Genomic DNA, 25,767 nt, shown 5'->3' with positions numbered 1-25,767 from the left:
ATTGCAAGTGGCAGAATGTTTTAGCTAATATTTGGACTTTGTAGTCAATAGGCATTCAATTTATTCATCAGTTCTATTTTTTGGGTGCCTCTTGTATGTCAGAAACAGTTCTAGGCATGATGCTAGAACAGAGTAACCAGAGAAATCAACAAGCTACTTGCTTGTGTGCTCAGTGTAAAATGGTGGTGTTAATTCCTACTGCATGATGTTTTGTGAGGGTTAATGAGAAAATGTATGTAAAGTACATAGCATATAGTGCACCTTCATTAATAATAGCTGCTATGATTACTGTCATTTCTGCTTGGACAATTCTGTCATTAGTGAACCTCTGGGGAGTCCCCTCTTGACCTGCTGGAGGGTTCTCCTTTGGTGGAAAAGGGATGAGATCCACCCCCTGCTGGTCCTTGTACCTGGGGACCTGTTCAGGATTCCCGGCCTGGCTCTTGCCTCTGCATTGCTCTTCCTTTTTATTTAAGCAGCAGCCACACAGAATTAGCCCTTGTTCAAAAATAACTACTATTATCCTGTTTTGCTTCCCTGGGTGACAGACTCTAACATTTCTTCTTCTCTTCTTCTTCTTTCAGATTGTTTAGTGTAATTTTGGAACAATTAACCAAAGAAACAGAAGGCGGTAACCACTCTGGTGGCAAATCAGGAGGCTTTGATGTCAAAGCCCTCCGCGCCTTTCGAGTGTTACGACCACTTCGACTAGTGTCAGGAGTGCCCAGTAAGCACTTTTTGCTTCCTAAAGCTAGGAGTTTGTTACTTTGTTTCTTCTGGGTGGGTCTCAGGATCATGAAACAGAGTGTCTGAGGTGTGTAGTACCAGCCCAGGGCTCCACAGATGGCCATGGAGTCGCAGTTGCAAAGTGCTGCACCTTTGGGTCCCTGGGACGGCCCGAGAAGGGGCAGGGCTGGTGGTGTCTCCTGATTCTGTACAAGAGATAATCTTCTCTTGCAGGCGGGGTAAGCTGTGGCTTGACACCCTGAGTTCAGGCCTCCTGATTCCAGTCTAGTTTTCCTTTGGTGACAACATGCTGTGCTTCCCTCCTCCCACACCCCGGCCTGCCCTCTGAAAGTGGTGGGTTATGTAGCTGAGGGTGTAGCAAGGCCCATCTGACTGTTTTTTTTTTTTTTTCCAAAGTGGTGAACATCAGGGGCCTGAACTCCTAAAAAGCTGGCTTAGTCTTCACCAGAGGAATCATGCCCATCGGGCTCTGCTGTGTCTTCCCCTGCATGTGGGACCTGATGGCATCTTTGTGAAGGTGCTGAATGGGCTAATGCAGGGAGAGCCCCCAGTGCATGGTCTGGCACACGGAGACCCTCAGTGGTGAGAGAGGCTGTACCATCCATAGTCTCAGGCCTGTCTCTTCTGGGCCCCAGTTTGCTGCTTGCTGCAGACCCTCCAGGCCAGGTTGAGTGCCAGCTGAGGTGGAGCAGGGGTTTGGCCATATACAGGCCACTGGTCCCTAAGGAATATGGGGTGTGCTTCAGTAGTTCTGCCCACTCCCCATAGGACACCTACGGAGGTGCTCTGCGGGTAGGAGTCCTGACACCTCCCTGGGATTATGGTCATGACGTGGCTCTTCCCACAGCTGCAGGAAGGATGTGGGGCCTCAGACTATGCAGGTTTTCATAACTTCTAGAACCATCAGACCCACACAGACCATGATTTTGCCTCTCCAGAAGTAGTTTTTGAAATGTTACTCAACCTGTTGGTGCTCAGAATTCACCAAAAATCCTCTGGGAGGAAAAATAGTGATTTCCAAATTTAACATGTTAAAATTTAGGAAGTGGTGTTTTCTGTGTACTTGTTTTTCCAGATGGTTCATTTATTTTCATTGAAAAAGATCACAAAACCATGGAACTGTCTGGAAGCAATTGAGAAAAATAGAAATACCTTGAAAATGACTGGCTCTGTTACGTGTAATATGATTTAATGAGAAGTTCAGTGAGCAAGCATGTTCTTTCAGATTTAGTTATTACAGCTTAATCTAATTTCAAAGTAACCACGACAACTTTCCCCCCCTAAAGAGCAGATGGTGGCAGCCTGCCCATGGCACGTGCTGTGTCAGACAGGCGGGTGCCGTGACTTGGTGGGTGCAGTGTCCGGTGGGAGAGGATTCTCAGAGCTCACTAAGCCTTGTTGGACTCCATTGCCTGATGAGGTTTTCACTGACACTGGCATGGTCCAGTGTCACTGATGCTTTTGAAAACCAGTTTTAAGTTGTATTTCTTCCTCTTCCCCCCAAACATCACTGACTATGAGTTGACAGAGATCTGCACCCTGCTCTCCCAGAGGTTGACAGGGAAATTGGGAACCTGAGTCTTGTGCCAGATGTATTGGCTGCCTGGTGGGGGCCACCCAAGTCTCTCATCCGACCCCCATGGGCTTTGGGGAAAGGGGTCCAGTACTTGGGGTGATGCAGCTGTGGATTAGTGATTTCTTCTCTACCTGGACTTGTTAAAATGCCTGGGGAGGTGTGATTGTTTACACTTACCTGGGAGTGGTCTAGTCTCTCCTAGAGATAACTCAGACTGTCCTACAAGACAGGATTGTGTGTGTGTGTGTGAATGTTTATTCATATAGTGGAAGGTAAATACCCATTTCCACAGAGAGCAGTGTAGACATTTGTGGTACGCTTAATCACTCACACTCAATGGTTTATCAGAATCCTAACCCATCAGAGTATAAAAGGCCCCTAAGATTATCTGATCCGTGTACATTACCTTCAGACGAGGAGGCAGAGTCCTGTTCAGAGGTAGTGATATGTACGCAGCTAGTGGGTCGCGAAACACTCCAGACAGGGATTCTTTCATTCCATCCATTTCCTCCTTGATTGGAGGCTGTTTGACCTGTTGTACACATCAATAATGTTCAAAGGAACCTAACGTCATGAAGGTGTATACATGCACATTAAGATTCAACTTCATTATCTCATAAATTTGGTCAATTTGAGGTACAATACTCAACACACAAACATATTTATGAAATGTGTGGCTCGTTGCCATAGACGTTAGAAGTGTTAACTGGCGGGTGACCATTTTGGATGGCCTATCCATGCCTAAAAAAAAAAGACTCACAAAATTCTCAACTCTATTCAAGTAGATGAGGACAGATGTTTTCCTTCTCCTTCTCTCTATTCCTCATGGAAGGAAAAAACAATAACCATGTTCCCGATCATTTTTTCCAAAGGAATCCATTTGAACATTAAACTGTCTGAAGGCAGCACTGGGATTTTAGTGAAAGTCTTGGAAGACATGCTCTGTGAGCATGAGGGCCTCTTTCTCATCTTCCTTCCCCTCCTGACCCCTCCTCCTCCCAGGTACTTCTTACAATGGCAAACCCTTGTTACTGTTGATAAGTGTTCTTACTGCTCAGTGTACTGATTCCTAACACACCATTCTGTCATCTCTGCATTTTTTTTTTAATATGTGTTGAGAAAATGAGAGGATGCTAGAAAAACTTCCATTCTCCTGTGCTGCTGCTGCTGAAATGCAACAGGTCCAGAGTTGCTCCCACCCACTCCTTCCTCAGCCCTTGACCTGCCTCATTCAGGGGAGCTTCCTTCTGACATGCTTGTTTTGAGTCAGCCACTGGGATTACATCTTGACTCTAGCTCAGATAATCGGAGTGTTCAGTTCCCGTGAGGTCTTCCTCCTCCCTCACACCCAGGTGCTGCACTGGGGTCTCATTCCCATTTCCATCCTGTCCTACCTGGATAGGCCCACACTCTCCAGCTACTTCCCAGCCTTTCTCACCTCTGCTGCCTCTTTCCAAAGAGGCCACTGTATGCTGATGGACTCAAGTCTGGTCCTCTAACCCCCCTACAACCACCAAGCTCACTAGCTGCGATATGCCTTTCTTTCCTCATTTTCACTCTATGACCACCCATTGGGACTGGGCACCTGGGAGCCCACACAGCACTGCTCACTTCTGTGCATTTGATACTCTTCCCTCTCCCACGCTCACCTCTGGAAATCCATTCTCTTCAGCCTTCGGGTCCTGCCATGTTCCCTTTCTTCTCTCCACTCAGATGCAGTGTCTTTCATCCCTCTTGAATTTTAGAGTGACTTGTTAGGTTCTTATGTCTCCTTCTCAAATGCCTCTTTGAGAGAAGGTACATTATAGAATACATCTTCATGTCCCCTGAAAACTCTCAACCTTATGCTTACCACATGGCAAATGTTCAAAGAGGTGTTTGAATGAATGAAGGACTTTGATGACTGAGCAGTCCCTTCCCCAGGGTGTAGTTTTTCCATCTGTCAAGTGAGGGAGTTGGATTAGATGATCTTTACATTCATTTTAATGTCACATTCAGGCTTCATTTTAATTAAAAGTTGTCATACCCGAGTTTCATACGTGAGTGTCACACGCGGAACTGGCATCGTCAAGAATTATGGATGTGCACCACAGAAGTGTCTTCCCAGCTCACAAACTTATTTTTCTCTTTCCTAGGTTTACAAGTTGTCCTGAACTCCATTATAAAAGCCATGGTTCCCCTCCTTCACATAGCCCTTTTGGTATTATTTGTAATCATAATCTATGCTATTATAGGATTGGAACTTTTTATTGGAAAAATGCACAAAACATGTTTTTTTGCCAACTCAGGTGAGTAGTGAAAATGGTAACTAACCTAACTTTAAAAATTTTTGATTTTCCCAAAAACAATTTAGTCTGTGGCTTAGGGAAAATCTAAAACAAAATGAGAGGTTAATAAAAGTCAAATATACCAGTAAAGCTATTGAGCCAGTTCTTCGTGTGAATTACATTCAGAATAAATGAGAATGCAATGGCCTTTTCTGATTTCCTGTATAATATGTCCTGGCAAACAAGATGAGGAGCCTCCTAAACTGGAAAACAAGGTGAACTGAAAGCATTGTCTTGAACAGGCAGAAGGAAGGTGTTCAGGTGAGAAAGAGCAATGAATTCTGAGGGGAGGAAATGCTCTTTCTTTGGAGGTAGGATTTGAGGCAGACCTTGAGGACAAGTAGGCTCTGGGACAGCATGGGCGGGAGAGAGTGTGTCTGGGCTCAGGCAAGGGTCCTTAGTTTCCACTCAGTTGGCTTTGCTGATGTCCCGTCTTGAGTGCTGAAGCCTCTTTGCTCTGCAGATCTTGTAGCTGAAGAGGACCCAGCGCCGTGTGCGTTCTCAGGGAATGGACGCCAGTGTACCGCCAATGGCACAGAGTGTAGGAGTGGCTGGGTTGGCCCAAATGGAGGCATCACCAACTTTGATAACTTTGCCTTTGCCATGCTCACCGTATTTCAGTGCATCACCATGGAGGGCTGGACAGATGTGCTCTACTGGGTAAGCAGCTCAAAGAGAGAGTTTATGGAGTATTTGCTTTGAAATGAGTGTTTTCTAGTTAAAACCATTGGAGAGCTGGCTGCAAAAGAAACTTTGGAAGTCAGTTCTTTGGGAAGGGAAGCAGCCCCTCTTTGCTCAGCAAGACTCATCTCCTTTCCCCTCAAGGTCTTTCAGTTCTAGAAAGCACAGAATAATTTGGCTTTCTCCACTCCCCAGTGTTGCCTGGGGAACTTTTGCTGAGCCTGCCTAGTAACCCCCTTTTTTGGAGGAACTTCAGAAGGCCAGGGCTGTCCTGATAAAACTCTGAGAGCCAGGGTGTCATTTCCCAGGTTAAGAGACTCCTGAACTTTTGTGGACTGAAATTGACCTTCAATCTTAAAGACAGGTTTGCTCTACTAGATTATAAATGGAAGTTGGAGAAGATAAACTGGATCCTTTTCATGCTTTTCATCACTTAGTTCAGCCTTAAAGCCAAAGTGGGTTTCCCCTTTTATTATATTTCCCTACTTCATCTTCAGTGTTACTCTAAACCAGCCCTGCACAAGCCCTTAGCTCTCTCTCCCTTTCTCTTTGGAGCTTCAGATCTCCATCAGAGACAGTAGAAATGGCTCATCAAGCTTCCAGGGCTGGCTGGTAGACCCATCCTGTCCACCTTGGAAACAGATGGGCACCCTGTCAGTGGCTAAGGTCTGGTTCTTCTTATTCCTGACAGACCAGAAGGGTTTGCTGTAAATGAAGAGCAGTTGTATTTTTGTAGCCATTTCCCAGAGCTGAGTTTGTGAGCTCATTTGATAGAAATTGAAAAAGCTCACAGAAGTTTAGAAACTATTTTCCATGGTACAGAGGTGCTGGGAAAAACGGCTGACATGCAGATTTTGAGCCTAAACCAAAGTCTAAATGGGATTAACCAGGATTCAATAATGATTTGTTAAAAGGCAGCTAGTAATAGAATACTTTTTAAATGGCCAGTCTAGTTAGAAAGCCTACAAATTGAGAAATAGCCTCTGATAATATCTAAATTTTAGATATTTTGCTGGATTTCATGGTACTCTGTAATTTCAGAGAACATAACATGTAGCAGTTATAAATAGATTTTTGCTTCCCTTCACAGTGAATAACATGCTCACAGGGTTGTAGATGTCCCTAAATATTTAATGTTAGACAAGGGAGGTATCTTTTTATTTTCATCCCCAAAGTGTGAGTCTAGTTTGGGAGTGAGGTTTGAACATCATCAATGTTGTATCTTGTTTCTCCCCTCTCCTCCTTTTCCTGATTGCCATGGAAGGGGTGGGGGGGAGAGAGTGAGAGAGCATGTATGTGCGTGTGCGTGTGTGCATGTGCGTGTGTGTGCCTGCCTGCCTGCCTATGTGTGTGTTTGTCTGTGTGGGTGTGAACATCTGTTCTTTATTCCCACAAGACAATGCTTTTCATGAGCAGGAAGGAGGAGGGAGATTACTGGATGAGCCAAGACCATGGCCATGCAAGGGGACCCTTAAATTAGATAAAGGGTTTTCACTGTTATCTTCTAAATTGCAACCCTTAGATTAGTTGAGGTCTCAATGCCAGTCTTCTCTTGTCAAGTTTCTGATAAGTATAAAAAGCATCATCCAAATGACCCAAACTCATCCTCCCCCTCCAAACAATAAACATATTGATATTTTAAAAAAGTAAAAACCCATGACTCCTCTCAGTTCTGTTGTTCTCTATTGTCATGGTGAATTGCCAACTACTGATCCAACATGCCTTGACTAATGGAAAATTTCATACTTTATGTTATATTTCTACATGTCGATTCTCCCTTGACCATTTTCCTGTTGTCAAGCAAGTGAAAAATGGGAGAAATCTCCATTTACCCAGGAACAAGTTTCCATTTGCTTTCCTGGGAACCATTAAGTATCACATAAGATGATATAATTATGATCTTTGTTGTTAATATGACTATCACAGTGTTAATAATTTGACAATATAATAATTATAGTCTCTGAATTGCATGACATCTTTATTCTGATGGAGGAACAAGTAATAAATCCCTTTATAGAAGGAATAATTTTGAAGAGATTTTGAAGGTGGGATCCGTGGACTGTCAAAAGACCACCGAACATGCCCAGGGTCCTCTAGCATGTGGTGCTGTGGCCCTTCATCTTGAATAGGGGTCTAGAGAGTTTTTTAAGGGGCCAGATAGTAAATATATTTGGATTTGCAGATCATATGGTCTCTCACAACTGCTCAACTTTGTCTTCTGCCTTTGTCCTTGGAAGTAACAACAGGCATCGTATTAGCATGGAGTATGACCTATTCCTGTACAAATTTATCTGTGGCCACTAAAATTTGAATTTGGATAATACTTGTATGTCATAAAGTGTCATTCTTTTGAATTTTTAAACTATTTAAAAATATAAGAGCTTTTTTTTTTAAAGCTCAATGGCCATGCAAAAGCAGATAGTGGCCTAGGTTTGGCCCACAGGTCATAGTTTGTGACCCTGGTCTAGATTAGAACCCAGGACCCTTTCCTGTGCTTTCTTCTTCTGTCAGAGGTCTTTGGACCTTCTAGAACACTAGGGGGCAGCTAAGTCCTATTTTCCAGAGTATTCACTAAGATCTTATTCTCTGAAAGACATCACAGGTTTGTTAAAAGCAGAGTTCCTTTTAATCACTTGCTGATTACATTTATGAATTCATCATGGAGGTAGGCACAAGGCCTTCTTAATTTAATATGTTATGGGCCACATTCAGTGGGAAATCACATTGTGTTCCAGAATAGACCTTCCCTGCCCAGCACAGTGTCTGGCACAGAGCAGGTGCTCAACAAATACTTTGTACTATTCCATTGTCTCAGTATAGATAGGCCAAGTTTAGATATCTATTTTTATCACAACTAGGGTGTAAAGAGACATCGTGAGGAGATAACTAAGGAGATTAGATTTTAAATATTGATTGCCAACAAATTTCAGTCCTTCAAGTGTTTTTATCTGGTGGACAGAGACTTTACCAGGGATTATTTTGCACCTTGTGAATTTGTATTCAGTCAGTATTCTCAAACTGATGCCTTAATTTTCTGGAGTGGTTGGCAAATACCTTTCTGGTTATTGAGACGAGAACTACTGGCAGGGAAGGGGCAATATGCACAAAGAAACCCTTAACAGTATCATCTTGATGTACAGAAAACGGGATGGATGATTAACTTTTAGTGGGAGAAAAAGTTACTTTAGAGCTCTTTGATGAAGCGAGTTCCTTAAATTCATCTGACTCACTCGTACTTGTTGTCCACAGAGGCAGTGGGTATAGTGCAAGGAAAGAACATTAAGACTAGACAGGCTGGGGGTGTGTGAGCTTGGGTAGATCACCAGAACTCTCTAGGCTACAGTTTTCTTGTCTTCAGGATGCAGAATAAAACTGCATGACCCATATTTTATTCAACTCAGGAAATGTTTTTAAATGTAAGAATTAAAATAGTGTTGGTTTCAGGAGAGAGCTATCCATGTAAAATCATTGATGGCCTCTGGCCTTAGTGCCAAGCTCTTTTCTCTGGGAACACACCTGTGGAGGTGTTAGCTGTCAGACCCTAGCAGGAGGTTATCATGGTCAAGTTGATGATCCACTTCATTCAGGGCCCTTGGGAAATTCCTCTTTAATCAGTCAGCCAAGATTTGGCCGCCTTGTGCCTTTCTCTCAATCCATGCTCAGGTAAGCTACAACCAGCACACCAAGCTTCCAGTAGCATTACCAACAGAAAAAGCACAAAACCTTAGATTGATCTTTAATTTGACACACAAATATATATTTCAACCTTTGAAATGAGGAAAAAAATGAAACGAAATAGAATATTTTTTCCCGGATGATTTGGTATAAATATTTTAAAGGTTAATATAAATCGAAATGCTTTAGCTCATGCTGATTTCTCAATTGTTGATATAACCCATGCAGACAAAGGCCCCAGGAGAATCTGTTTTCATCTGGGTATTTAGGGGAACATTGTACTGACTTACAAGGATCTGACTTATCCTTGGTGTATGGAAAGGTCTGAGAAGTACTGACTTCTGAAAAGCGGCTTGAGTTGACAAGACTTAGTTAGGTGAAAGATAGGTCCTTAAAGCATAGGATTCCTTTCTCTTTCCTACTTTTCTGGAGCTTTAGATACTCTCCCATGCTTTTGTTTAGCACCAGTCTTACCCCAGGCACCGCCTGTCATTCCAGGTGATATTTCTGTTTTAAATCTATTAAACACCTACTCCAAAATATTAAACATTTCTTTAATGAAGAAAAAAATTTCCCTCCCAAGTGGAGCAGATGGCTGTTACCTGAACCATTCTCTGGAACACAAGGCTGAGGCTGAACGAGGATTGGTAAGCAGATGACTGGGCCAGCTGACCTTCCCAAGGCTGTAGAAGAGGGAGGTCTCTTGGTGGGAGTACTGACTTGCACCCACTGCCTGCCTTATGCACTCCTGTCCCCACAGAGCAAACAACCCACAGACATCCCCAGGCAGGGTCCTGACTCCAGGCTAAGCTCTGGCCACTGTCCCCAGGCAGCCTGGTTCTTCTCCACACATGGGTTTTTAAATAAGTTTAGTGGTGTAGTTGGAAAAATTACCCTCTGCCTTCCTGCTGAAATTAGTTTATATAACTTAATTAGATCAACAATTGCAGCCACGGCCCTGGCTCATTCATTACTCTAATTGCCAATGTAAGATGTGCAGACTGATATGAGTTCTATTAAGCACATCAGTTTTCATGTAGCTGAACAGGTGTTTCATAAGGGATTTAATGCCCTCTCCCTGGACTTCAGCAACAGATGCTAGGTAATTTTTTTATGTTCTCTTTTCCTGTTTGGCTTGCACATGAGATAAACATAGTGAAATGCGTGAGTCTCATTCTGTAAAGCTAAGCCCTGGAGGCAGATAATGTAGAGAAGAGCACATGTTTATACACCTCATGAGCCATGAATGACCCTGACTCTCTGATTCTGGGTATTCCAGCAAGACCAGTCCTGGGGTCGCTCCATTCTGTCCTCTCACTGGTCCTTAACACCTCCTTCCTGGGAGAAGTATTTGCCTAATTTAATACTGACCTGTGCTGCTGGAAAGTTCCATCCAGCTGTAAACCTTTAATGCACCTCTTTGCTCCAGCATGAAAGAGTATCAGGACCAAACCTTTCCCAAGAGGGCCTGTCAGGGAGGCCTTGTCTGACTCTGCTGCTTGAGCTTGTCTCAGAAAGTAGTGGCACCAATGAACCCTCCACCTGTAACACCAGTCAGCTCCCAGCTGGGGCCAGCTCTCCCGAGGCAGGTCACCTCTGTAAATGCTAGATGGGTCAAAGGGATTCTTTCCTCCTGGTCCTTCCAAGGGGTTTGGATGGGAAAAATCTCCCCGAAGCACCCTCGACTATGGGTCAGCCAGTTGACTTCTGAACATGTTTCTTCCTTGCGTTAATTATCTGTGCTTGTACTCACTGGGTTGCAGGTATTCTTGCTTTAAGATGAGTTAGGTCTCCTTGGGTAGCTTGACTTCTAATGGAAAGCTATTATTTTAGGGCATTTTTTGAAGAAAAGAGTTTATAGATTCAAATATAGAAAATCTCTCTAAGAATTTTCCACTATCGCAAATTTTAAAAGCAACAAAAGCTAATCACTTGGGTAGAGTAGAAAATAGTTTCCAGCCAAGTCCTAACTAGTTTTGTCTACTACCAAGATTATTTTCCTGAAAATCCCTTATCAAGAAGTTTCCTGTGAGCAAGAGCCATATCCCAGCTGATTTCCCTACCTGTGACCAGAGTAAGCTATCATTTGCCCTGAAAGCTTTGATTCTTTGTGAGAGAGAGAGAGAATGTGAGAGTGTGTGTGTGTGTGTGTGTGTGTATGTGTGTAAGAGAGAGAGAATGAAAGTGCATTGACTACTGTTGTCTCTGATTTGAATCTAAGTAAGTGTTTAAATAAATGTGTATAGAATGCTGTCTCTAACGTGACCCTTTCTTCTTATTAGATTCTCTATTAACCCGCTCCTGTGAGACCATCTTATTTCTTGCAGATGAATGATGCTATGGGATTTGAATTGCCCTGGGTGTATTTTGTCAGTCTCGTCATCTTTGGGTCATTTTTCGTACTAAATCTTGTACTTGGTGTATTGAGCGGGTAAGCTACACCTCTTTCATCTTGAAAGCAGAGTCCTGAGGACAGATGCCAAGACCACACAGGCTTTGGTAGATGGGGGCCTCCGGGTGGGTGCCAAGGGCTCTCTGGGGATCCAAGTCACTTTCTTTCCTACTGAGACTTCCCGAAGCCGGGTGTTTCCTGGAACTTCACCAGCCTTCATGAAAGAAGTCTATAGAACCATTATTGACCAGAAATTAATCAAGTGTTGTCTCTTGGGATTTAAATTGTTTCCAGTGCCTGCCGTTTTGTCTATACTAAAATGAGATGCATTTATAATTGCTTTATTGGTCTGGATCCAAATCTAATGCAGATAAATTGGTACAAAACAGTAGCTAAGTGAACTAGTCCGGCCGACTTCTTAGGCCGCATTTGTAGATTTTAGCAGCAGAGCTTGTCTTTATTAGATGAAGAGAAATGGAAGGCCCTAGCTGAGGTCTCCGTGTGAGGAGCTCTCATCTTCAAAGTCCTGAGTGGTCTGGCTGCTGCCCTGGGGGCTCTGCTCTTTAGTAAATGGATAACTGATAACTGATCTCCTTACATTTTACAGGTAAATGATGCGATAGGATGGGAATGGCCATGGGTGTATTTTGTTAGTCTGATCATCCTTGGCTCATTTTTCGTCCTTAACCTGGTTCTTGGTGTCCTTAGTGGGTAAGCAGTTGAATCCGTGTTGCGCATTCTGCTGCTGCCCTGTGGGCAGTCTGCGTGTCTTCAGCCGCCCCGGGGCTTCTCTGCATGCGTGTGGAAGCCAGTGTCCCTCAGTGTGTTGCTTTTGGATTGAACTGTGATTCTTTCTGCCCGTATCTGTCTGAGATTCTGTGTTTCTGACGCTTGCCAAACACTATTAATTTAGTGAAAATGTTTCCCTGAAGCCAATTGCATTAATCTGCCCATGTGTAGAAGTGGATTACAAGTGAGTAAAAGGATTCCAGGCTTGGTCTTCCCCCAGGAAAGGATCTTTGTCTTTGCTGGTTTTATTTATAATCTGGCCCCTTTAAATTACCCACTGTGTATCATGAATATTTCAGTGGTGTTTCAGACTTTATTGTGAAGGAAAAATAAACCCAGAATTAGCACGTTATGTTGAATAATTTCATAATCTTGCCTCCTTCAGACCAGAATCGTTTATTGGCTTGATTTTCTGCTGCTGTCACTGTGAGAATTTCCCTTCGAATTCATCTCTTTCTAATCTTAGCTTGTAGAATCTTTCCTTAACGCAGCATGATCAGTTCTGTGCATGTTTCCTATGACCTTATCATAGTCCCTGTCACTTAGTGCCCTTTTGAAATCTCTCTTTGTTTACTGCCTCAGACGTGTAGATTGACCCTCTGGAGAGGTGGTTGCATGAACTCTGGCTCAGGAAGGGAACGTCTGGTGTTTCTGGGCCTCAGTTATGGCCCCTCCATCCTCATGTTCTTAGGTTAGTGGCGGTTTATTCCTGGAGAAAGAGCACTGTGTTTGACTCTGCCACACCAGGTTAACAGTCACTCTCCTGTGAATTCCTCGGCGCCTTATGTCTCCTAAACCATACTAAACTGACTGAGGCCATGGAAACCACTAATTTTAACAGTGCGGCTGACATGCCTTATCTCTGAGCTTTCCAAGCAGGAACTGTCCCGGGCATGATGAGGCACTTAAAAAGGAAAAACAAGGAGAGATGGGAGGAAGGGCTTCTGGTTATGATGGTGGTATTAAATGTGCAACCCCATGGCAGGGCAGCCAAGCTGAAGGATTTAAAGGTACACATGCTCATGGAACAACCAGTTTCTTGAAATATATTTTAGGGAAAATAATAAGAAATTTAAAAACACATTTTATCAAAACAAAACTAAGTTTCTTATGAAGGAGAATATATATCACAAGTGAATTTTTTCTCAGATGAAAGAAACTTTCATTTTTAAAGCTAATTTGTCAGTTGTTTGACATGTGAATTTTTGAAATAAAGTCCACGTCTTCCCAGGGATTTTCATTGTCTGTTCGTGCTGACTCCCAGTGGCTGCATCCCAATTCTATTCCACCAGTAAGGCCACTTTAATAGGAAATGCTGAGGGTACTTTGTGTAAATTAAGAACCAGGTCTGCAAAGCAGAGCCTTTCAGCCATGCTTGCTGTTTTGGCCAGTGTTTCCTGAGTTCCTATTGAGTGTGCGGCTCTGGGCCAGAAGCACCAAGATGTCTAAAATACAGACATTCATTGTCTAGTGGGGACACCAGTGTTAAGTGGCCGAGTGTGGCAAAGCTAGAGCAGGGCCTGTGAAAGCCAAATGTGTGTGAGCTGGATCTTAACATAAGACGCTTACCATGGGAAGCTGAGAAGGAGCCAACAATCCCCCACTTCTCTGCCCAGCTGCTTCCCCCTGGCTGTTTCCCCCCAAGCAGAAAAAAAAAAAATAAGTCCACTTCTATTTGTTTTCTTAATAAAGAAAATTTTTAGAAATTATTTTAATGATAAGATTCTTCACAATTTTTTTGAAGCAAGCACTAAATGGATTATAAAACCAGAAGGGCCAAAATGTTAAAAGGAAATCATTTATGTTGCAAAAAACCCGTGAGGGTCTATCAGACCAACACAAGTGTAATCCACAAAGCCACCTCCCGTTTTAGAAACTTGAGACCACATTATTGGCTTCTGATGAAGAAACGTGTGTTTAAGTCTGTTAACCAGTTAGAAATACTTGTTTCTGCTCCTTGGCTCTTTCCTCTTTCGGTTGGCCATACTATTCTATTGTGTTTTTGAATTGATTTTAATTGCACACTTGATTTGGTGTTGGTATGATTTAAGATATTGAGAGACTGATGCTTTGGAAAGCTCTTTCTTTGGTTTTATAACACATCCCTTTTCTCAAGGTGAGTATGAAATTTATGAACTGTATACCCTGTGTAGCCAAGCACGGGCTCAGTGAAGACTCCCTCTGATGATAGTGTTCTGTGGGATGAACTGGGAATGACTGTAACTGGTGGTGCAATTTCACAGTAAGTTCCCATGAAGGAGAATGTGCCATCACCACCAGGGATTGGAAAGCACATCTCATTTAAGTCTAAAATTCAGATAGATTATATCTCAGGCTAGCTTGATAGAAGTTTGATGATTTTTCATTTTAAAAATTACTCGTTTAACTTCTTATCCCTTTTAAGGATTTTGTCAGTAAATGGACAGAAATACATGTTGGTATTTTAGTGTTCTGTTTCTTTTGAATCACTGCTGAATTCCCGGGGAAATGCTGGTCTTGGTGATGAAGTTGCTTCTTCACCTGTTAGACCCACCTGACACCAGGTACTGTGTAGTTCATGCCCCAAGAAGGGACCAGTAGATGAGAAGGTTCTGGTAGACTTGGGTTCTGGTCCTGCAGTGTCATGAGTATCACGTATTAACTGTGAATTCACTTTGTAGCCTTGATCCTCTGTCTCCTTGTCCCTCAAAGAAGGAATAGTCCTGTCGTCTGCTTCCCCCATGAGGTGACCAACAGTGAATCAGCTAAGGAAGTGCTTTGAAAAAGATAGAAAGAATTTCATTCATTTAATGTGTTCTTTTTTTTTTTAATAGAGGCATGTTTTTATTTATTTGTTTGTTTGTTTTGTTTATACATGCACTGGGTACAGTCAGAAGCGCGGGAGGGTGAGAGAATTCACCAGAGCCAGAGCGGGGAGAAGAACAGGCAGAAGGACCAAAGTACACTGCTGAGGGGAGCAGCGGGCGGCAGGAGAGGTCTGCGCGCCATGTGGGACCCTCCTTTGGTGGCCGGGGAGCAGCCGGGGATCGAACCGGCGCCCCAGAGGCCACGGGCAGCTTCGCAACCCAGCGCTCAACCGCTGCGCCACCGGGGAGGCCTCCATTTAATGTGTTCTTATCGTTTGTCCATGGACCTCTGCCTAGTCCCATCCCTGGGTGGAGTGGGATGGGCTAAAGGGGGTCTTTGGAATGTCTAATGTGTACCATATTTCTGGATTTCTTAAGAAGTGACCAAGAGAAACATGTTTGTACACACATTAATACTGTACTCTCTGCACCTCCATTGGAGGATGTGGGGTTTGTAGAGACTTTTTGGCAGCTGTAAAGTATTATGCATCACTAAATCACTGTGACTGAAGTTATGTCTGACAATGGGGTTTTGTTTTGATGCACAAATAGAAGGGCGTGGCATTTCTGTAACACAGGATTGGACATACTGGCTTTAGATTTGGAAACCAAGACTGGAACCTTTGCTCTTTTGTTTACTAACTGTGAGATTTGGGACAAATTATTTATCTCTTTGAGTCTCACTTTCCTCATCTGTGCAATGAAGCTAATAATACCAGCCATGCTCATTGAACATTGAAGGAGCTAGTTCATTGAAGAGTCAGTGAGCTGAGGAGGGTAGACTGCTTGGCCGTTGTTAAGATGACTGAGGTAATAGTATATAGAATGGGACTGAGGCAAGAAAAGAATCTAATCAATTTAGTCCTTTCAAGCTAATCAGTAATAATTGGCCACGATAGTCCTGAATTGATGAAAAGTCAAACTTATGTAATATTTGTGTTTTATTGCAGGGACATATATGTGAGTCATAAAGCAATGAGTACTAAAAGCTATTACTACATAGCACCTCCTAGAACTTCTTAAAGACTAGATCAGAATTATTTATAATTTGTGAATTCAATGGTTTAGTTTTGCCAACATATTTCAAACACTTAAAGCTAGTCGTATGTTGTTAGAACATTAATGTTTTTAGTAAATCATTTTTATGACTTTAAATTGAATGTAAACCTAGTTCTATCTGTAAATTTAAAATCATTCAACTCTAAATGAATTTGGTTCTCTGTGTTCCTATAAGTTCCAGATCTACCAGGCCACAGGTATCTTTTTAAATTTTTTATCCAATTTTATTCTACTAGAGACCTGTTTATCTTAATTTTAGAAGATTTAAGGGAACATGGATGAGATGAAGCATTTCAAACCAGTGAATCATTCTGAATTTCATTATTGCTGGCCTCCCTATACCCCGTCCTAGGAAAATTAATTTGAGGACTTCAGCAAAGACTCGGGCACGGTCACTGTGCTTGTGTAACTGCTGACATAGAAAGAACGGAGAGAGGTAGTGGGGTGGAGCCACAGCGCCATAGACTATATAGTCAGTCAGAACCTCACAGCATAAAATTGGGTTTGGGGCATCATAATGTGGCCTCTAGTCCATGTAAATTCACATCATTATGAGCCATAGTAAATCAAAGATTGCTCTCCATTGGCTCAGGAGGCAAGATATCCCAGGTGGAGAGTGATTGGATTGCTTGTGAATATTTTCTGAGTGGAGACATACCCTGTGGGAATAGGCATTCTTATAAAGTATGAGCAAGGTTAGGTTTTGCTCTCATTCAACATTTTACCAAATGGTAAACAATGAGGTACAGAATTTCCTCTTCTGTACATGCCTCTGACCTGTCTGTGTCTTAGAAGAGCAGTTGACTTGCCTACAAGACTCAAAGGGGCATGGTTGAGGGGGTGGGATAATCAGTCTGTCACTTGATGTCTGCTTGCACCTTATTACAGAGTGAATATGTACTGAGCTAATGAGTTGATTCTATAACTTGACCAACAGAGGCTTTTTGGCAGTTGGCTAAGGAAACACATAGAAATCTAGTCTAAAAATGGAGGGGACAGAGTGTTTTGTAGATAGTTCTTATGATTAAAAAAAGTTTCCCTGTGTAATCAGTGAGGATAAAGCTGCCAGGATTCCAGCCAAAGACACCCTAATGATCACTTGTAGCAGCATACGTCCCCACGTTTAGCTGGCTTTGTCTTTGCTCTGACTTAGGCAAATAGGTGAAAACTCTGTCCACACAGTTGTATGTCTCTTTTCTTGAATTTTGAAGTAACCCTGTAAACAGATGAAATGCTGAGGACAGCATTGAACGTGGAGGGAGAGGTCCACGATCCATTAGTTATTTCATGTGGTTTGACTTAGTAAAGCAAGAACTTAAGCTCCCTTTCAGCTTAACATGGTAGAAATGCTGAATTTCCCCTTTCTTACTAAAGAACCAAGCAAAACATTTATATATACTTTTAAACACTGGAACTTTCTTGTTGCAGTTAAAAGCCTGGTGGGGGTAGCTGACAGCTGGATCTGGGTGCTGCTGGTGCCATGGTACCTGAAGTGCCTAGGCTGGTAGCCACACCTGACATTAACAAGTGGGTGGTAACCTCTCTGTCACTGGCTTGCAGCTACTGTTTCCATAGAAATGGCTGTTGGATCAGTGGAAACAAGGTAAGTAAAAGTTTTCACTGATCCTTGTTTCCATCAAGCTGACGTCTGTTTCCCTGGCAACAGCAGTGGACAGCAGCCAGGCACTAGCAGCAGATTCAGTAGAGCTCCCTTACTTGTCAGCTGTGGCTATCATCTGCTCCTGACCAAGTGCTTCTTTCTAACACATACAAGAACCTCTGGGGACCTGGGAGGCGGCTCTGACCACATGTGCCTTTCTGGATGGCGAATTCTGTATTGATCGCTGCTCTGCTGCCTCCCCTGGTGCTCTGGTGTGTGGGTGTGTGGCTCAGGAGAAGGAAAGAGGTAGTTGAGGACATCTGTGTTGCAGGGCAGGCTGTGTGAATCTGTTGACCCTGAGTCCTGGGGGAAGAGAAGTCATTACAGTGCTTTCAGGCACAGACCCAGCTCTTTGATAGCTGCTGTACCTTAATGGTTGAAATTAAAGCCATATATATTTTTTCTGTGTTTCCTATTTGATGGGTGACATTAACAATTGTTATCACTTCTACAACAAAAGGGATGTTTATGGATTTAATGATTTGACTTCTTGTGAGGAAATATAGTGGTGATTACCTCTAAGATGCTGTCAGCCCTGTGCCAGTATTTCTGTTGTTGTTGTCTTTGTGTAGTAATCTTTCTCAACTTGGTAAAATGGCTTAAAGAGATCAAGTAGTGGTAGCAGGCAGCTTGGCATACAAAGCCCAATATACCCATAGTACAGGGATGTCTTCTTTTTTTTTTTTATTTTTTCATATAAGCACTGGGTACAGTCAGAAGCACGGGAGGGTGAGAGAATTCACCAGAGCGGAGAGCAGAGAAGAGCAGAGCAGGCAGACTGATGAAATACACTGTTGAGGGGAGCATCGGGCGGCAGGAGAGGTCTGAGCGCCATGTGGGACCCTCACCTGGTGGCCAGGGATTGAACCAGCGTTGCAGAGGCTGCGGGCAGCTTCGCAAGCCAGCGCTCAACCGCTGTGCCACCTGGGAGGCCCAGAGATGTCTTCTTTATTAAAGTTCAGCAGGTGTTCCCTTCCGAGAGTTTCACCTTAGTATTTCAGCAGGTGCAGGCACCTTGCCAAGGCATGGGTGTGCTCCACCCAGCATGAGCCAGCAGTCACTGGTGCCACGAGCACAGGGAGCCACCGTCCTTGCCTGGCGTGGAGAACGAGAGCATGTAGGGAGAGCATGGGATGCGTTGTCGCACTGCCTGGCTTTAAACCCTTAATGAGATCTCTTTAGAAAAAGTTTTCTCTGAAATACAACAAAACAGAACTTGGAGAGATTCAGAGCTGTATCTCTAGGAATTGGATGAAGATGTGGATCCCGAGTTTTATGAGAATTTAGGTGGACTGTCTGAGAGCACTGAAAATTTGTGGATTTCCTGTCTTTGGAGGGCTTTCTGAATTTGTTCTTCAGGATCGAACTCATGCTGCAGTGGCTGGGGATAGTTTGATAGTGATGAGACTTTAACTCCTGCACCACGAGGGAGGCCTGAGTTTTTGCCTTTATGAATCTTACATCTAACAGGGAAAATAAAAATTTAGTCACAAACTTACTATTTTTTTTTTTTTTTGGTTTACAAACTTTTATAAATTCTTGAAAATAAAGTGACTTAGTGCTGTGAATGTTTAACAGGCATAGCTGATTTCTAGGAGTTGAGGGGAAGCATCCTGGAATAAGGAAGATGGGAGAAGAGGGAGGAAAGAGTAGGAAAAACCCACACAAAGGCCCTGTAATATGAATGAATAGAGGGCGCTGGAGGAACTGAACAAAGCCACAGTGGTAGACACCTGGAGAACTGGGAAAATGGTGGGGAAAGAAGAGAGACAGCTCAGCAGAGTCAGATCATGAAGATCTTTTCAGCCCTTGACTCAGTTTTGGCCACTAGCTTAAGGGTGGAGGGGCCCTCTGATGAATTTTAAGCAGGAAGTGATATGATATAAATTTGTGTTTTATAAAGATTATTCTGTGTTCTGATGTATTCAACTTGAAATGAGTTTGAGGGTAGATAGAAGGATGGATATACAGGGAATAGAGAAAATGGAGGAAATGTTAATTGTGGAAATGAGCTGGTAGGCTTATGGGTGTGCATTGGATAATTCAACTTTGTATGAATGTTTAAAAATTGGGGGGAAGTTCCTATATAAAAATTACTCAGGTGACAGCAGTATGAATGGTCTGGACTGGACATGGCAAACTGTAGTAATGGCACCGTACTGGACCTCTCACTATAAATGACTATAAAACTGACCAAAACATTTTAAGCAATTGTTTTCAGAAGATGGAAATAGGTAGCCCAGGATGGGGATTCCTGAAAAAGAGGAAACACATGAGTAAGAACCACGATTGTCCTGGCTTTCTGCCCAGTGACACTTTTGGAATTGTGGCACACAGGTAGAGCCGTTGAGACAGTAGGAATCTTTAGTGCAGAGAGCTGGAGAGAGGTATGCAGAGAAGGGGCTCCAAAAGTCTAAATAGGGATTCTCCTTAATCTTTGACTATATGCTAAGCTGCTGTGGTGAGAAAGCCAAAATGACTGAAACTGCTAGACCAGGGGTTTTGACCAGCTGGAGTGGATTAATCAATAAACAAGACATTCAGATGAGACCTCAAAAAGCCAAGTCTTAGGGACAGGGATACTTTATCCCTGGAGAAATAGCTATTCTATACCTGCCCTAACCAATATAAACAAACTCCAAGAGAAGCAGGCCAAAATGAACACCTGCCAAAGCAAAAGTCAACAACCTTTAAAACACCAAATCCAGGTGTTCCCTTAATGTTTCCTCATATCATGAAAAATTACAGGACATGGAAAAAAGGCATGAAAACCTGATCTACAATCAACAATTATTGAAACAAATTGAGAGATGGAAGAAGTTAGCAATCAAAGACTTTGAAATTGCCACTATAGACCAGTTTCTAGTTTTAAGAAATGGAAGGGAATAATCGACACAATAAAGAAATAGAGGTAGATCAGTAGAGAAATAAAAACAAAATAATTAAACACTATAGATTGAACACTGAAAGGAAATAAAATCAGTGAAAATAATGATCCCTGGACATTAATGTATAATCTGATATATGTGAAATTGAAGTCCTGGAAGTAGAGGCAAGAAAGATTAGGGAAGAAAAATTTTGTTAAAGGAATGATGACAGGAAACTTTGCAAGTTTCCCTTCCTTCCCCTCCTTTTCCTTTACCTGGCTTCTAACCATAGTTATCCCAATCTGTAGTTTGAACCTGGCTATTGTAAGCTTCTTACATTAAATGGGAAATTGGATAAGCAAATTCATAGTAGAATTAATAAATTAGGGCTGTATATGGTATTCTTGAGCAATGAATTTTTAAAAAGTGGTATCTTAATAGCTAAAAGGAGAGAGAAAATGTAATCCTAAATAGTAGTAGTACTCAGTTATCCAAAATATGGCAGAAAAAGTACAAAGAACATATGGGATGAGCAAAAAGCCAGTAGCAAAATGATAGATACAAACCCCGATATATCAATAATTTCATCAAGTGAAAATGGACAGTGCATTTTAATTAAAAGACAGTTTGTCAGCCTGAACAAAAATGTAACATACTATAAATACAAACAGAATAAAAAAGGAAAGAATGGGGAACTATATTAATACCACATACGTACTTCAAGGAGTATTTCCTGAGATAGATATATTTCAGAGATAGAAGATGTGGTATATATATACAATGTAATACTCTACAGCTACAAAAATGGTAAAATCCTGCTACACAGTAGCCAGGATGGAAGTAGAGGGTATTATGCTTAGTGAAATAAATTGAACCAAGAATGAAAAACACTATATGATTTCACTCATGTGGTAGATAAATAAATGAACAAACAAAAACTTTTAGGTTATAAGAATAAAACAGTGTTATCATAAGGGAAGGGGTTAGGGGTTAAGTCAGTCAGGTAAATAGGATCAACTGTATGGTGATGGATGGGAACTACAATTCTGGTGGTGAACATAATGTAGTATATACAAATGGTGATTTATAAGACCATACACCAGAAACTATATACTGTTATAAACCAATGTTACTTCAATTAAAAAGAAAATACAAATCTTAGAACTTATGTTATCTAAAGTGGTACTTAGCAGAAAAATTTATCACTTTAAAGCCTATATTAGTAAAGAAGAAAGGTTTAAATTCAGTGATCTATATTCCCATCTAAGGATCTAGAAAAAGAAAAGCAAATTAAATCCGAGGGAAGTAGGATAAGAAATAATGAAGAACAGAAGTCAATAAAATGGAAAATAATAGGTGAGGTTAACAAAGATCAAAGTGGGCTCTTTTTAAAGTTTAAAAAAATTGATATATCTCAAGCATGACTAATCAAAGACAAAAAGCAAATTATAAATTACCATTTAGAAATGAAAGGAACATTACCACAGATATTAGACATTAAAACAATAACAAGAGAATAGGGTAAACAATTTTATGACAAATTCAGTAACAAGAAAATGACAAATTCCTTGAAACTGATTCAAGAAAAACCCAAAGAGCTGTATATTTGCTTTTTAAATGAACCAAAATTATAAGCCTTCTGTCAAAATCAGTGGCCTATGTGGTATCAAAAGTAAGTTCTGTCAAGCAATTTAGAAAGAAATAGTAGCATTCCTAGAAATTCTTCTTTCAGATAATAGAAGAGGAGGTAATATTCCAGAAATCATTTTATGAGGCCAGAATAACCCTCATACTAAAATATAACAGACGTAATGAGAAAATATCCTTCATTAATACAGATGCAAAATTTAGCAATTACATTTTAGCAAGTTGAATCTAGCATTATTAAAAGAAGAATACCCCATGGCCAAATGAGTTTTGTACTAGAAATACAAGATTGGTTCACCATTGGAAAAATCTTTGTAATTTACCATATTAAAAAATGGAGAGAAATCATCTGAAAAAATGTAGAAAATGCTACTGATAATGTTCTGTGACTATTCATGACAAAACTTCTCAGCAAACTGGGAATATATGGGAACTTAACCAGAAAAAGGCCATTTGCAAAACGGTAACCTGTATCACACTTAATGGAGAAAGACTGAATGCTTTCTTTTCTTAGGATTTAGGAGCAAAGCTATCAATCCTCTCTTGCCCCATTTATTCAGCATTAAGCATTCAGCATTAACTAGTCAGTGCATGAAAATAAGAAAAAGAGCCAAATGAAGAAAGATTATAAAGCAAGCAAGACTTTCTATTCACAGATAATAATATTGTCCACACAGAAAATCCTAATGAATCTACAAAAAATTCATTAGAACTAATAAAAGAATATAGAAAGGTTGGCATACCAAAATAAGATTGGTATACAAAAATCAATTTTATTCTTCTATACAGGCTGAAAGCATGTAGAAAATGAAATTAAAATATTAAAATACTTTGGAATAAAGATAAGACATGACAGATTTTTATAATGAAAACTATAGAAGACTTAATAAAATTAGGGATGATCTAAATAGAGGTGGTTTGGAAGACTCACTATTGTTTTCTTTAAATTACACATTTTTTAAATTGAGGTTACTTTTATTGACAACAACTGTATTTGATCACACCTTTTCAGATGTTTATTAGCATACCACCCACAACCAGAGCACACATATTCCTCCACCAAAGTCCACTGGGCCCTCACCACCCTTTGCTTCCCACCTCAGCCTCCCCCTTTGGTAGCCTCAGTTCTACATTCAGATTTCTAGGGTTTGTTTTTTTATTTTTTTTAAAGATTTATTTTTATTTAGACAAGAGCTGGGGTACAGGCCAGAGTTGCAGTTGGGTGAGAGGTTTCACCAGAGACAGAGCGGGGAGCAGAACAGGCAGAGGGACTAAAAGCACTCCTGAGGGGAGTGTCCTTTTAAAAAAATTATTAGTTTATTTTCTTTCCATTGAGTTTGTTGTAGATCTTGGGTATTACTCCTTGTTTACTGTATGATGTACAATATTTTCTCCCACTTTTTATTTTTATGGTAGTTTCTCTTGGTGTGCAGAGCTTTTTAATTTGATGTAGTCTCATTTATTTTCGCCTTTGTTTAACTTATTCAAGTGGAGGCCCCAAAGACATTTCTGAAGTCAATGTCTTGGAGTGTTTTGCCTGTTTTCTTCTTTGTATTATATGGTTTCAACTCTTATATCCATTTTGAGTTAATTTTTGTGTATGGTGTGAGGTAGTGATCTAAATTCATTCTTTTGCATGTGGCAGTCCAATTTTCCAAGTACCATTTGTTGAAGAGACTTTCCTTTCTACATTATATACTCTTGGTTCCTTTGGTGAATATTAATTATTCATATAAGTGTGGGTTTATTTCTGAGCCCTCAATTTTTATTTCATTAGTCTGTGTGTCTCTGCATTCCAATACCATGTTTTAATTATGACAAGGTTGTAGTAGTCCATTGTTAGTTTGAAATCTGCGAGTGTGTTATCTCCATTCTTTGTCAAGACTGTTTTACCTATTACAGGTTCTTTGTAATTGTATATAAATTTCTTGAATCATGTGAGTTTCTTTTTAAGAACTCTTGAAGTTTATGATAGCTAGAGCATTGAATGCATAAATTTGAAAAATGCTTAGATAAATTTGACAGCTTGCTAATACTGCCATCTAAATTTGCAAAAGACTGACCACATGCTTCACAAAGGAATATATATACACATAGCCAGTGTACATGCAAAGATGTCCAAAATTATTAGTCATCTTGGAAGTGCAAGCTAATAATGCAGTGCAATACCACCATATATGTAATAGAATAGCTAAAATAAAGTGCAAAGTGCTGGAAATAGTATAAAGCAACTGATGTACTCATATATTGCTTATACCATTTTATGGTATAAGCATTTTATTACCATAAAATGGTATAAGCACTTTTGAAAAGTTTAATTTCTCATAAAATGAAATATATATTTATATAGTTCAGCAGTTATACTTCTCTCTAATTATCCAAAAGAAATGAAAACTGATGTCCACAAAATGACTTGTACATGAACATTCCTAGAACTGTATAGAGAGGGAATTCTGGAGATCAACAGAAGGTCCTCATCTAGTCTGTAAAGTATTTCTTAGCATGCACGCTTGCATGCATTTGTGCGTGTGTATGTATGTGTGTGTGTATGTGTAAAGATTATTGAAGGTTAGGGAGAGAACATTGAAGGGATTGTAAAGGACAGTGCTCAACACTCAGTGTTAGGAATATTTTCTGCTTCCAACATTCAGATTGGAAAAAGTCATAGTTCACATGACATTGGGTAGGGTACTCAGAGAAGATTTGCTTCAGTAGCAAGGAATAATTAGCCCTAGACTGAACAGTACTCCAGATTGTGACCTCATACATCATTATAGCAAGACCTGAGAGGATCAAAGAGTCTTTTCCAAGGACTGAACTACATCCTGGAACAAGGTAGAATATTTATAGAATATTTACAGAAATTCAGAAATATTTAGCACCATACAAGATAAAACTTACAATGTCTGGCCTTTCATCAAAGCATGGAAGGAAGCAGAAAAACGAGACCCATAATGAAAAGAGTTAACCAGTTGAAACCAACCCAGAATTCACACAGATGTTAGAATTAGCCAAAAAGGACATAGTCATTATAACTGTACCAGAAAATAGCTTAAACAATCAAGATACTAGTAATAATCTAATGAAAGCTGTATAAGGCCTCTTCTATACAAAACTATTTAAAGAGGACCTCAATAAATGGAAGGGTATGTGATCATGTGTCATTAAGATGCCAGAAGACAGGTAGTATTAAGAGAAGATGCTTCTCTTTGTCATGAAACAAAAGAGCAGATGGAGCAGGTAAACATTTGGCTTGGTAGTGGGAAGCTGGGAGAATTCCTGTCCAGTTTCTACGTTCTCTGACGCAGGAGGCCGGTGGCAGAGTTGTACGTCTAAAGAGAGTGCTTGAGTTCCTCCTGGGCAAAAGTTTTGCTATCTGTTGGTAGTACAAGAATGGAAGAGTTCAGTGTATCAGCAAAAGCATCACCAAAGGAGTCACTAATGGTCATGGTATCTAAGGTAGATTAGGAGGAAAAGAGAGGCCCAGCAGATTGGGAGAAA

The 25,767-nt window shown here is 41.0% G+C and overlaps 1 protein-coding gene across 5 annotated transcripts in view; it reads left to right on the top strand.

Annotated features, from left to right (window-relative positions):
• The window catches only part of CACNA1D (calcium voltage-gated channel subunit alpha1 D), a gene marked incomplete at both ends in the record, with an annotated part of 357,356 nt that overhangs the window by 229,160 nt on the left and 102,429 nt on the right, over nucleotides 1-25,767 (top strand). For 3 of the 5 annotated variants that reach the window (XM_084248163.1, XM_084248166.1, XM_084248164.1), the window contains 4 exons: nucleotides 585-727; nucleotides 4,459-4,611; nucleotides 5,114-5,310; nucleotides 12,006-12,109. In XM_084248163.1, coding sequence (XP_084104289.1) covers nucleotides 585-727; nucleotides 4,459-4,611; nucleotides 5,114-5,310; nucleotides 12,006-12,109 — 597 coding nt within the window. Of the gene's footprint in view, nucleotides 1-584; nucleotides 728-4,458; nucleotides 4,612-5,113; nucleotides 5,311-11,333; nucleotides 11,438-12,005; nucleotides 12,110-25,767 lie in introns of all 5 variants that reach the window. The other 2 variants (XM_084248167.1, XM_084248165.1) reach the window with 1 other exon arrangement.

The sequence above is a fragment of the Talpa europaea genome, assembly GCF_964194135.1.
Source record: "Talpa europaea genome assembly, chromosome: 11".
In the NCBI taxonomy this organism is placed as follows: domain Eukaryota; kingdom Metazoa; phylum Chordata; class Mammalia; order Eulipotyphla; family Talpidae; genus Talpa; species Talpa europaea.
Note: the sequence above shows the minus strand (reverse complement) of the source record. Positions and strands in the feature narration are given on the sequence as shown.